Source organism: Alosa alosa, chromosome 11 (assembly GCF_017589495.1).
Source record: "Alosa alosa isolate M-15738 ecotype Scorff River chromosome 11, AALO_Geno_1.1, whole genome shotgun sequence".
Taxonomy (NCBI): domain Eukaryota; kingdom Metazoa; phylum Chordata; class Actinopteri; order Clupeiformes; family Clupeidae; genus Alosa; species Alosa alosa.
This window is the reverse complement of record NC_063199.1, coordinates 21,297,231-21,311,440: the sequence shown is the minus strand read 5'-3', so window position 1 is coordinate 21,311,440 and position 14,210 is coordinate 21,297,231. Positions and strand designations below refer to the sequence as shown.

Genomic DNA, 14,210 nt, shown 5'->3' with positions numbered 1-14,210 from the left:
AGAACAGACTTACCATCATTACTAAAAAGCCCTATAGAAAAGGTGAAAAATCCACATCATCGTTTAGACCTGGGAAGGTGGTGGCCTTGAGTTTTACGATCCACCAGGTCTCCCTTTGAAGACGTTGAAGCCTGTCCCCACCCCTTACATTCCTAGAAATTACTTTAATGACCATTACTTTCAAGTTTTTCAGATCAGTGTGTCCAGCCTCTTTGAAATGTAGAGTTCTTTTGACGTATTTATGCTCTGCAGAACGCTATTGGAGTCTTTGCTTACTGCGCCCCACATAGAAACACCCACTCTCACATTCAAGTCTGTAAACAACATGTGTGGTGTTACAATTAGCAAAGTCCTTACAATAAAATGTTTGGGTAAACACATCAATATATTAACTTTGGACGGGCAACATTGTCACAATGATTACATGAGCCACATCAGTATGTGCCCTTGGGTCTCTGAAGCCATGAAGAAGGTCTAGAAGGAGGGACGTGACTCGTCATTAGTTTGTCCTTAAGAGTGGGTGCCCTCCTGAAGGAGAACATTGGAGGCTCTAAAAACACTGGGCATAAATTAGGGTCACTATGTAGTATGTTCCAATTTTTTCTGATTACCCGTCTAATGTCAAAACCCATAGAGCCATACTGTGTAGAGAAAAAGATCTTATTATTGGATGTACGTTGTCGGTGAGATTTCTTGAACAAATCCTTCCTGTTTAATGATTTTGCTTTGTCCAGGGCTGAATTTAGGTCTTTTTTTCTTATGCCCTCTATACTGAAAACGTTTGCACATATCCTCGGCCTGTAGCCTACATCGAAGTCCACATCAGAGTCACAGATTCTGCGTAGTCTTTGAAACTGACCATAGGGGATATTTGAAATAAGAGTGCTAGGATGAAAACTATCGGCCTGTGACAGTGTTCCTGTCCGTGGACTTCCTAAAGATTCCTTTACAGATTTCCACTAGGATGGACAGGACATGTGTGGTGTCACAAATGTAGGCTGGCAATGCCATAGTGAGAGGCTTAAAGGAGAATTCCGGTGTGATATTGACCTAAAGTGTGTTGAAACATGACCAAAATTATGACTTCGATACGATACCTGCCATAAATATCACGATGCTCGATACTAAAACGATACTACGGCGAAATCCTAAGATATCTGGAAAAGAAAGGACTCATACCTCCTCCAAGTGTATTGAATCATTTGTGTTGAATTCGGTGCACTTTTGTAGTGTGCAGGTCAACTCTGAGTTCTAAACTTCCTACATAATTATCATTTTTATAGTCAGTAAAATAGTAGGCCTACTTTGTGTGATTAAGTCCTTTATTGTTTGTTATAGTTCATTTACATTGTGTTGTTTTGGCAATAAAGTAGCTTCAAATAGCCAACCTAGGCTAGATCAAGGTCAGTGTTGAAATTACTGCATGCAAATCACTGAATGCTATGCAGAGGGGCCTAATCTTTAGGCCATCTGATGTACAGTATAGGCTACCCTTGGTCTTCCCGTGTTCATGGGATTTCTTTGACAGTTGCAAAGGTAAAAATGTGAGGATAGTCTTCTTTGCGCCCAGTGTACAAGTACGACATTCCAACCACTCAGGTCTTCGTAGATAGGCCTACACCATTAGCCTACCTGTTGAAATATATCTGTGTGCATTCCTACATTACGTCTATTTCTTTGATAACATGATTTGCTAGTAACAATAAGCCGCTATTATTATTAGGACTCAACACGCTTTGGTGGTATTATATGCCGTGGGCTTTAATTAGCGCATTTCGGGTGTCCTATCTTACATCTGGCCAATAATTATTAAACAAATTGCAGTCTACATGCCATGACAAATATTACCAGTAGTACTGACCGAACATGAAATAGATTGTTTACAAGTTATGGTAATGTTATTCTGGCGTGAACATTGCGCTTTCATCACGTTAGCACCCTATGATTACAGCTCGTTATGTCTCGTCAAAATGCATCGATGAAGGAAGGTTCGCTTTATCCCAGAGAACCATATACTCGTTTCACTTAGGCTAGACTAAAACAGAAGAGAAGAACTTGGCACTAACTGTAGTCGTGTTTTCTATAGCATATTCGTTAACCTGTCGTTTTTTGAACTCTTTAAAAATGTTGTATTTTACAAACGGGCCTCTGTGTACCTGATGGCTTGCCTTCACTATTCGCGATGTATCCGAAATAGTTGCAGATTTTACTTCACCTTTTGTTTTATCCACAAGGCTGAGGACTGTCGGCAAAGAACTATGTTGACGTTGGCTGCGCACTCACTCACTCACTCAGAGCTGCCTGCTTGACACGCCCACTTGCCTAGATGCGTGCAAGGAGCAGTGAGAGCAGCAGTTCACACAAACACAGAACGTTATTATTTTAAGAAAGTATCGATTCTAAAAACGTCGAAAATCGTATCGTTTTTTGCGTGAAGGCATCGTGATACTTTTTTAGTATCGATACGCCGTGCAACACTATACCGAGTGTGAACGTTTGTCAGAGGTGGAATAAGTACTAAAATATTGTACTCAAGTAAAAGTACCAATACTTTGATGAAATATTACTCAAGTACAAGTTAAATTACCCATCTGAAAATTTACTCAAGTAAAAGTAAAAAGTAGTTCATTTAAAATGTACTTTAAGTAAAAGTTACTTAGTTACTTTTTTTTTTTTTTTTTGGGGGGGTCGGTTTTACCCAGCTCTAGTGGCTGCAGCCAGCAGCTAAAGTACCCAGGCAGCTACCGCGCTACATTCTGGGGGCATGTTCGTGAGCCCCCATGTTCATGCCCCCCAGAGTGTAGCGCTGCAGCTGCCTGGCTACCTAGTCAGAAAAACTAACATGGAAGTAGGGAATTTCAAGAGAGAAAGAGCACTATATGACAGCAGAAAATGTATAATGACCATGACTGTAAGTATATATACTTTTTTGATCCCGTGAGGGAAATTTGGTCTCTGCATTTAACCCAATCGATGAATTAGTGAAACACAAACTGCACACAGTGAACACACAGTGAGGTGAAGCACACACTAATCCCGGTGCAGTGAGCTACCTGCTACAATGGCGGCGCTCGGGGAGCAGTGAGGGGTTAGGTGCCTAGCTCAAGGGCACTTCAGCCGCGGCCCACTGGTCGGGGCTCAAACCGGCAACCCTCCGGTTACAAGTCCAGAGTGCTAACCAGTGGGCTACGGCTGCCCCAACGAGGTTTCATTTAAACAAATCCGGCCCACTACCTAATATGAGTTTGACAAGGCCAAAGGTCACTCTCACTCTCCCTTGCTAAAGCGCAAAATGGTTTGGTCCGCCTGCACAACGATTGATAAGGTATCTCATTTTGTTTACGTAGTTGAGCATCGCTAGTAGTGGACAGCTAATTGTTGTGCTGCTGGTACAATGTCTTTCTCCAAGAAAACCACGTTGGATTACCAAAAAACAAAGGCAAAAACGAGAAAAAGAGAGATGAAAATGAGGGGAAACAGATGCTAATAAACTTCTTTCCAAAGAAAGATGAGCACACACGTTAAAACACGAAATCCCATGGTGTTAAACTGCTTTAATATCTCCAATAATAGAACTGAGGCAATCCATTGAAAGAGCGGAAAATACACTTTCCTTGGTTACACAGGTAATCTGAGGTAGCCTATCTCGCGATCCACTTCCATCTCCATCTCTTTCAGAAAGACTTGGTGCCAGCTTGATACATGCTGATCATTCTAGTGGTTCCGGGCGCAATTTCCCCCCTTCCTTTCGGTTGTCGTTAGTCTTAACTTTTTTTTTTTACTCAGTAAAGCATGGGATTTGTGATGTAGCGAAGTACAATACTTCACTCAAAACGTAATCAAGTAAAAATAAAAAGTACTAATTTGAAAAACTACTTAAAAAATACAAAATACACAAAAAAACTACTCAATACAGTGAAATGAGTAAATGTATTTAGTTACTTTCCACCTCTGACGTTTGTCTCATAGCCCATCTCGGCTTGTCCCCTGCACTCCAAAATCTGGCGCTAGTTAGCAGATGCTACCAACAGCTTTTTCAATGGTGGTGCTTCGGCATCGGGCTAGCCATGCAAATAAATCACTGTTTTACACCATTTACGAGGCTCAATGTATCTCCACACTTCATTGGTAGACTTCCGAGGGCCCTGACATTTAAAACGAGACATTGAGAACTTTGAAAAAGCACTGGTAATTTACTTACAAGACGATTTATACAGACAGTATCTTCATGAAGTTTAGCGTTTGCAGCCATCTTGAATTTAGTCACGATAAGTCGAGCGACGAGTAAGAATGAACAGGTATGATAAGGGATCAGATTCCAAAAATAATTCCGTGGAAATGCATGGATTCCAGTTGCTGCTACTGGAAGAAACTGGAATCCATGCATTTCCACTGAATTATTTTTGGAATTCAGCTTTTAATTATTTTACTCAACCATAAAATAATTTGTTTTTGCGATTCAAATGCTGTAGTGAGACTGAATATGTGTTTGAGTTCAACATGGTGGTCAGACAATTTGTCAGAAAACAGTTACAGGCATTTAAAGAATAAGTTTATTACATATTCTTAAGAAAACACTGTAGTCCTATTTGAGTTTCAGAATCCTGAATGTCTTGTTTTTTTCCTCTATTATTTTCCTTTGCCCAAATACCTTCTTTGTTAGCAAAGCTTTCATGGGGAGTCTGGGTCCTTTGATTGCATGAAATTCTTGGGCCAGGTGAATACACTATGCTTGAGAGCTGGGTGGAGAGATGTTAACCAGCGCCGCATGGGTGGAGAGATGTTAACCAGCGCCGCATGGGTGGAGAGATGTTAACCAGCGCCGCATGGGTGGAGAGATGTTAACCAGCGCCGCATGGGTGGAGAGATGTTAACCAGCGCCGCATGGGTGGAGAGATGTTAACCAGCGCCGCATGGGTGGAGAGATGTTAACCAGCGCCGCATGGGTGGAGAGATGTTAACCAGCGCCGCATGGGTGGAGAGATGTTAACCAGCGCCGCATGGGTGGAGAGATGTTAACCAGCGCCGCATGGGTGGAGAGATGTTAACCAGCGCCGCATGGGTGGAGAGATGTTAACCAGCGCCGCATGGGTGGAGAGATGTTAACCAGCGCCGCATGGGTGGAGAGATGTTAACCAGCGCCGCATGGGTGGAGAGATGTTAACCAGCGCCGCATGGGTGGAGAGATGTTAACCAGCGCCGCATGGGTGGAGAGATGTTAACCAGCGCCGCATGGGTGGAGAGATGTTAACCAGCGCCGCATGGGTGGAGAGATGTTAACCAGCGCCGCATGGGTGGAGAGATGTTAACCAGCGCCGCATGGGTGGAGAGATGTTAACCAGCGCCGCATGGGTGGAGAGATGTTAACCAGCGCCGCATGGGTGGAGAGATGTTAACCAGCGCCGCATGGGTGGAGAGATGTTAACCAGCGCCGCATGGGTGGAGAGATGTTAACCAGCGCCGCATGGGTGGAGAGATGTTAACCAGCGCCGCATGGGTGGAGAGATGTTAACCAGCGCCGCATGGGTGGAGAGATGTTAACCAGCGCCGCATGGGTGGAGAGATGTTAACCAGCGCCGCATGGGTGGAGAGATGTTAACCAGCGCCGCATGGGTGGAGAGATGTTAACCAGCGCCGCATGGGTGGAGAGATGTTAACCAGCGCCGCATGGGTGGAGAGATGTTAACCAGCGCCGCATGGGTGGAGAGATGTTAACCAGCGCCGCATGGGTGGAGAGATGTTAACCAGCGCCGCATGGGTGGAGAGATGTTAACCAGCGCCGCATGGGTGGAGAGATGTTAACCAGCGCCGCATGGGTGGAGAGATGTTAACCAGCGCCGCATGGGTGGAGAGATGTTAACCAGCGCCGCATGGGTGGAGAGATGTTAACCAGCGCCGCATGGGTGGAGAGATGTTAACCAGCGCCGCATGGGTGGAGAGATGTTAACCAGCGCCGCATGGGTGGAGAGATGTTAACCAGCGCCGCATGGGTGGAGAGATGTTAACCAGCGCCGCATGGGTGGAGAGATGTTAACCAGCGCCGCATGGGTGGAGAGATGTTAACCAGCGCCGCATGGGTGGAGAGATGTTAACCAGCGCCGCATGGGTGGAGAGATGTTAACCAGCGCCGCATGGGTGGAGAGATGTTAACCAGCGCCGCATGGGTGGAGAGATGTTAACCAGCGCCGCATGGGTGGAGAGATGTTAACCAGCGCCGCATGGGTGGAGAGATGTTAACCAGCGCCGCATGGGTGGAGAGATGTTAACCAGCGCCGCATGGGTGGAGAGATGTTAACCAGCGCCGCATGGGTGGAGAGATGTTAACCAGCGCCGCATGGGTGGAGAGATGTTAACCAGCGCCGCATGGGTGGAGAGATGTTAACCAGCGCCGCATGGGTGGAGAGATGTTAACCAGCGCCGCATGGGTGGAGAGATGTTAACCAGCGCCGCATGGGTGGAGAGATGTTAACCAGCGCCGCATGGGTGGAGAGATGTTAACCAGCGCCGCATGGGTGGAGAGATGTTAACCAGCGCCGCATGGGTGGAGAGATGTTAACCAGCGCCGCATGGGTGGAGAGATGTTAACCAGCGCCGCATGGGTGGAGAGATGTTAACCAGCGCCGCATGGGTGGAGAGATGTTAACCAGCGCCGCATGGGTGGAGAGATGTTAACCAGCGCCGCATGGGTGGAGAGATGTTAACCAGCGCCGCATGGGTGGAGAGATGTTAACCAGCGCCGCATGGGTGGAGAGATGTTAACCAGCGCCGCATGGGTGGAGAGATGTTAACCAGCGCCGCATGGGTGGAGAGATGTTAACCAGCGCCGCATGGGTGGAGAGATGTTAACCAGCGCCGCATGGGTGGAGAGATGTTAACCAGCGCCGCATGGGTGGAGAGATGTTAACCAGCGCCGCATGGGTGGAGAGATGTTAACCAGCGCCGCATGGGTGGAGAGATGTTAACCAGCGCCGCATGGGTGGAGAGATGTTAACCAGCGCCGCATGGGTGGAGAGATGTTAACCAGCGCCGCATGGGTGGAGAGATGTTAACCAGCGCCGCATGGGTGGAGAGATGTTAACCAGCGCCGCATGGGTGGAGAGATGTTAACCAGCGCCGCATGGGTGGAGAGATGTTAACCAGCGCCGCATGGGTGGAGAGATGTTAACCAGCGCCGCATGGGTGGAGAGATGTTAACCAGCGCCGCATGGGTGGAGAGATGTTAACCAGCGCCGCATGGGTGGGTGGAGATATTTACCCGCGCCCCACGGGTGGAGAGATGTTAACCAGCGCCGCATGGGTGGAGAGATGTTTGCCAGCGCCACATGGTTGGACAGATGTTTGCTTGCTCAGGCTGAGATTCGTGGGCTGGGGCGCAGGTCATGTAGAGGTCACAGGGTCAAAGGGCAGCGGAGGGCGAGGGGGTCATGGAGCCAGCGTCACATGAAATCCTCGTAGTCTTGTGTGTAGCCACCGTCAAACCCGCCGTAATCGTCCAGGTCGTCCTTCATGATGGCCTTTAGGCCTCCTCCTGGGACCACTCCCCTTTTCTTCTTCTTGCCTTTATTCTGCTGTGGAGACAAACATTAAAACATTACAATCATTAAAACAGCCTTTATTCTGCTGTGGAAACAAACATTACTATCATTAAAACATTACAACAGCCTTTACTCTGCTGTGAAGACAAACATTACAATCATTAAAACAGCCTTTATTCTGCTGTGGAGACAAACATTAAAACATTGAAACATTACAACAGCCTTTACTCTGCTGTGAAGACAAACATTACAATCATTAAAACAGCCTTTATTCTGCTGTGAAGACATTTTATGTAGAAAAGTGGACAAATTGGTATTAATACTAAACCCTACTATGTGAGGTTTCTCTGTCACAGAACACAGGGATCAGATCATTAGCTAACCTTCTCGGAACACAGAGATCAGAACTATTTTTACAGTCTATGACCAGAACACAGAGATTCACAAAGAATTTTAAGGCTAAAAGTAGCTCCTAAGTGGCGAATTTAGGAGCAACTCCTAAAAATAATGGGCGTGTCACTCCTAACTTTAGGACTCCTAATTTTTTCCACTAAAAGTAATTCACAAAGCATTTTAGACCTAAAAGTAGCACCTAAGTCTGGGACAGCTTAAAAGAAGTTGAGAGGACTCCTAACTCACTAAGACCTTTTCACAAACAGCTTTTTGTGGCATTTCACGTTGCAATGTTTTGAAATGGGTATGCGGCAACAGGAGCTTCCAATCGCGAGGGAACAATTTTGCATTGTAGGCATAAAAGGGATGCTATAACGCCACCAACAACAACCAAAACTACTCATTGTCAACATGTAAATTAAATGTAACGTTTCATTGTGAATCAAATTAAAATGTTCTCCTCTTTGCAAACGTAGGCATATGACATTAATTTACTAATGTTGCAAAGATCCGATCAATCCGTAGGCCTATGTTTCATTAGGCTACTAGGCTATTTGTTTTGCCTTACTCTTTATTCATTTAGGCTAGGCCTTTTTATTCAGTTATTTATCATCTTCCGTCCTTCGCACTATACTTGTGTAGCGCACGCATTCTCAGACCTGTCACTCATCATCGTAAGAGAGGTGTTTGGAATCATTCCCACGTTACAATCATCAGCCAATCAAGGTGGTCGCTTCAGTCAAGCTCGTGCATGAGTAATGATGTCATCCATAGCAACGAAGACTCACTCTTAGTTTAGGAGTTGTCATTTTTCCTTACTAAGACTAGGTCTGAAAGGCTTTGTGAATAACTTTTAAGAGAAAACTCCTAGCTAAAATCTTTTAGTGCGATTTAGGAGTACTCCTAGTGGTAAGATAAAAGGCTTTGTGAATATGGTCCCAGAACACCAGCTAACCTTCTCAGAACACCAGGGGGTTATTCCAGAAAGGAGGTTTAACAAACACTGAGATAAAACTTAACCTCTGTGTTCTCTCAACCTGTGGTGACTAAATCTGAACTGTTGGTTCCAAAACACCGGTTACCAGTTAGTTCAATCAATCTCGTATTTGTTAACCTAGAGTTGTGCATGTTCACGGCGAACTTATAAAGATATCACCTTCACAGAACCTTCTCAGAACACAGAGATCAGAAAACAGATCAGAACACCAGCTAACCTTCTCAGAACAGAGATCAGAACACAGAACACCAGCTAACCTTCTCAGAACACAGAGATCAGAACACAGATCAGAACACCAGTTAACCTTCTCAGAACACAGAGATCAGAACACAGATTAGAACACCAGCTAACCTTCTCTTGCTTCTGTTTCTCACTGAGCAGCGCAGTCATTGAGTTGTTGATCTTCTTCAGGTCCTCCACTTCCACTGCACAAACACATCAACAAAGACAACAAGAGGAAACAGTTGGTTTCCTCAAAGGTCAAATTTACAGCAAGATATCAGTTCAACTGAACAACATTGGCATGAATATACTTCTTCATGACATTCTGACTAAAGTAAAATACAACAGAAATCCAGATGTCCTGCCTAAGAAGTAACCACGCCAGTACTCACTTGAGATGCACAGGTTCTTGAACAGGGACTCTACGAAGTTGCTATAATGTACGGACTTCTCGTAGGGTGAGATCTTGTCTTTCAGCAGCTTCTCAAACTCTGTGAAGTCTTCTCTGGAGGCGGGACTGATAGCGTCAATGCCCGTCACATGGTTACTAACGACGCCTGAGACAAGAGACAGAAGAGCACGACGGTCTCATGGTCGCAGAAGAAGTGCCATTTATCTGATCCATAATCAGTAAGAGGGTGGAGGGAGGACAGTCTCCTTCACCCTGAAATGGATGCTCTTACCGAATGCATCGCTAGCCAGCTCCAGATCAGTGTCCTCCTGAAGCTTCTTCACGTGTAGAGTTTCTGCGAGATCATCCTCTGGCGTGAGCTCCATGACCTGCGTGAGCTCCGTAAGCTGCGCCTGCTCCTCCGGCTCCTCTATCTGAGATCGAAAGAGAACAGACAGCTCATAAAACCTGCCTCAAGCTTAAGCAGCAGCATAGGAAAGAACACAGTATTCCTATTCCACACACAGACACACACACACACACACGCACACACACACACACCCTCTTCCGAAGCTCCTCCTGCTTTTGTCTTTGCAAATTTTCCTTCTCTTTAATTTTCTCATTTAGTTTCTTCTTCTCAGAAGACTTGACCTCTGTAAGACAAAAGCACCAGGGCCAGTAGGCCTCCACTTAACACCTCTATGGAGCATGTCCAGCAAAGGTATAAATGACCAGTTCTGTCTTCAGCCATTAACATGAGCCAACCTGTTGGTTTCTCAGCAGACTTTTCTTCCTCCTCTTCTTCGTCATCCCAATTATCCTAGAGGCGCAACATCCATATGGATTCAGGTGAGTCACACACTGTGTTTAACTGGCAAGTTGCAACCAACAGAGAATTCACAGCAGTACTAAACATCAGGCTGATGTGTAGCAGCCAGACTGAAGGAAGCAGCCATCATCAACATCCCAACTTCCTAAATTACAGTATCTACAATCTGCTTCATTATAGCCTACACAAATACGTTTGACAGTGGTAACGTCAACAACATTGTTATTAAGGTGGTTAGTTATCCCCTATACAAAATGATGTGTAAGCTCTGTCATTACAATGTAATAGCTGACTAATTGACAGGCCATGTAGGCACTTTACGTAGTTAAGTTATTCCCTAGTCGCTAACTGTGTCTCCAGCAGATTAATGGAACCGAGGGATAGCTAACATACATCTAGCAATAAAGTTAGCATGGGAAACTAACCTTAGCTGAAGCTAACGTGAGCAATTTCACGAGACCTAGTGCTAGAGTTCTATAACCGGTTGCTGTCGAGGGACATTGCATGAAGGACTGCATGTTGTTGCGCTGACACTGGTGTACTTTAATTATACTGCGTACCTTAATGTCCTCCTCCTCATCCTCGCCTTCCCATTTATCATGCACTGCCGCATTTTTTAGCGGCTGATCTGGCTCAAAGCTCTCAGTATCTAGAAAAATAAAAGACGTCATCACATTTCAAAAAGACGACCAAAGTTGTTTCATGATCATAATCATCGTTTCGATTAATCTTAAACATTTATAAGTCTGTAGGCAAACATATCTAGTGACAGTCGGTCCTACCTACAATAATTCCATTGATATTTCTTACCCCAAGAATCCCCGTCCGCCATGTTCGATGTGTTGACGGCGACTTTTAAGTGTTGCCAGTAGAAACTAGCGGTGACTGGGATAATCTCATCCACTTGTCTCATTTCCGCTGTCAGCTACACTGTATCAGTTTAACACAAATAGTGTGCCAGTGCTCTTACTCTGCAGTTCACACGGTAAAGAAGTTTTGTTCAGCAAGTTTGAATTTTGTACCAAAGTTAGATTTTCACACAGAGATTTGTAGCCTAATAATGGTTGCTTTGATCTTCTAATATTGGAGACCGGCCTGCCGGTTATTCCTGGTCCTGGAGGATGGCCTAGGCCTAAACGTGGCTATAAACGAAAAGCTCAATTTTACAATCATGAAACAAAAAACCTGACGGTGACTGTGGCCCTCTAGGGGTTTTCTGATGTGCGAGCCTCATCTGGATCATTTCACGAAATCGGTGCCTTTTCCATTTTAAAAATGTGAAAAATATAATAGTTTCAAACTAAATAATTGTTTATAGACTAGCCTACACTTTAAAAAAATGGTAACAGGACTGATATTGTATGCTGCCCCCTCTCTCACAACCATGATAAAACATGAAAAATAGGAACGTCCTAATGATGTCACTAAGGCCTACTTAAAAATGATGTTACTGGTTTGTACCATCGTCCAGTCCCCTAGGCCTAGGGATTTTTGGTGATAGACTGATACGAAATTGGGGGACAATGATAAAATGATTATTTTTTCTAAGAAAATATATCTATTTATATCAAAGCCATTACTTAACAATGAGATTACACTTGAGACAATACAACTGTGAAAATGTTATAATTTGACCAACATTTTATAAAAGAGCCCTGTTGAAAAAGAACAACTAGTTCTAGGCTATAGCGAGGGACAGGCCAAAATCCTTACCCATAGCATATGATACTGGTCTTATATTGAGCATATGATCTATAGTAACACTACGTTTTTTACATTAGGCCTACAAATGTATTTGTTGTTAAAGCAACTTCAGAACTTATTGGACGCAAAAGGCACCGATTTAACTGAATCACCATTTCCGGACGTGGGAAAAACGCACCTGCAAACTGAAAAGATTAGCCAATCAAAGACCTGTATAGGCCTATGTATCAAATTCTTGCTGTTATTTTGTTTTTTTATCTCTACGTCACAGGTCGTGTGAATCCCGTTCGCACAGCAAACATGAGGTCGAGTATCTATGTGGGAATGGAATGGAATGGAATAAACTGATCCAGAAAAAGAAATCGATCACCCATGTGTGAATGGATATCAAATAGCCGTTATGGTTAGGCCTAACAGTTTGCACAATCAGATGTTCAATTAGGGTGACCGTCCTGAGCAATTCGGGACAGTCCCGAAATCTAAGCGTTTATCCCGAATCCCGAATCCGGCCCTAATTGTCCCGAACATTATACTCAATCAGAATACTGAGTAGTTATTTTCTGATAAACATTAAAAACTGTCCGTAGAGAGGTTGAGTCGACTGCATGCAGACCCCGACGGCAGCTAAGTGTCTGGATGCAGCCCCGGCTACTTTGTTTCTTTTTTGACGTTCTATAATTAGGCGCGAATATGCACTGATTTTAGCTCATTTTTATTCATTCCTTGACATGGCTGATGTACCGGAACCCCAACATGCCGCTAAAAAGCAAAAGCGTCTATACAGATACTGGGAGGAGTGGGTATGGAGGTACCCGTGGATTGACAAAGCCTTACGTGACGAGATGAAAGCATTCTGCAAAGTGTAGAAGAGAGTTTGGTGTTTCTGTTTTATAGAGTAGGTCAAGATGAAGAGAGCGCAAGTTGCAGCAGCCGCGAAGCCGAGGACATTGAATGTGCAGGCAGTGCAGCAGGCAGAGCCAGCAGTGATTAATTGGTCGCGTCATGTGTGCAAAAAAATACGTCGGAAGTTCGGCCTAATCGGACATTATTGTCGTTTTAACATGTCGTTTTAACATAATCTACTTAATCTAACAATTATTTTGTATTCTTACTTAATGACCCATAATTTTGGCAAGGCTTGTTATTAGCGCTAGGCTATTATCCTTATTCTGAAAGGTCTGTTTTGCACTGTTACGCAGTCATTGTTTTTTTTCCCCACAATGACATTTTGAGTTCATGATTTCTCTGTTGTATTTTGAGGCAGACACTGTTGTCCAATTTGACTTATTAGTCAGGGGGCCTATGTGGTTTCTGTGGGTTTGAAATGTTAATTTTTGGAGAGTGGTTGGACTGTCTTTAGAGGTCAATGAACATGGAGAAAAATTATGTCTCCATTTTTCTTTACCTGTTTCAACCCTATTTTTTTTTAATTGTATATTTCACTATAATTAACACCATACATTTCGCCTAAATCACTGGCTATGATGAATAAAGTTCACAAAACAGTTATTTTCAACAGTATGATTGTATGTCAGTATTATGATTGTATGTCAAACAATTAGAGATAAGATCAGTTTCACCAAATACACATACTCTATTGCTGAAAGATAGCAAAAACATAAAAGAAACACAGATGAGACCTCGAACAACATTTAATTAATTTACATATACACAACATATTAGATCTCACCTCCACAATTTCCTCATCAAAATCTGCAACTAGTCTACTAAACCCTATTCCTACTCACCTTCTTAAGACTGCTCTCCCCTTGGATAATGTTTTGAATAATTCAATGCTATCGGGGCATGTACCGCAGTCGTTTAAGACATCTGTTATTAAAGCCCTCCCTCAAAAAAACCTAGCCTTGTGTCAGTGGTCCTCCTGGACCTCAGCGCTGCCTTTGACACCATAGACCATGACATACTACTTAGGCTTGAAAATTTGATTTTTTGACTCAGCACTCGCTTGGTTTAGATCATACCTTCCTAACCGTCAACAATTTGTACAGGTCCGTAATAAACCATACCTAGATTATAGTAAAATATGGAGTGCTTCAAGGCTCAGTACTGGGGTCCCTGTTGTCTAACAGAGGATACATAACTATACCTCTCCATAAAACCTGATGAATTAATCCCGTT

At 44.1% G+C, this 14,210-nt stretch overlaps 1 protein-coding gene across 2 annotated transcripts; it reads right to left on the bottom strand.

The window, feature by feature from the left end:
- Nucleotides 1-7,229: 7,229 nt before the first annotated feature.
- Nucleotides 7,230-11,512, bottom strand: eif3ja (eukaryotic translation initiation factor 3, subunit Ja). Of its 2 annotated transcripts, XM_048256639.1 has the most exons (8): nucleotides 11,178-11,512; nucleotides 10,928-11,016; nucleotides 10,304-10,358; nucleotides 10,100-10,191; nucleotides 9,831-9,972; nucleotides 9,540-9,704; nucleotides 9,277-9,350; nucleotides 7,230-7,568 (listed from the first exon to the last, which is right to left on the bottom strand). In XM_048256639.1, the coding sequence occupies exons 1-8, from the start codon at nucleotides 11,278-11,280 to the stop codon at nucleotides 7,437-7,439; spliced, it is 852 nt and encodes a 283-aa protein (XP_048112596.1). In that variant the 5' UTR covers nucleotides 11,281-11,512; the 3' UTR covers nucleotides 7,230-7,436. The 2 variants fall into 2 exon arrangements, with proteins under 2 accessions (XP_048112596.1, XP_048112597.1); XM_048256640.1 differs by lacking the exons at nucleotides 10,100-10,191; nucleotides 10,304-10,358 and having other exon boundaries at nucleotides 11,178-11,501.
- Nucleotides 11,513-14,210: the final 2,698 nt, after the last annotated feature.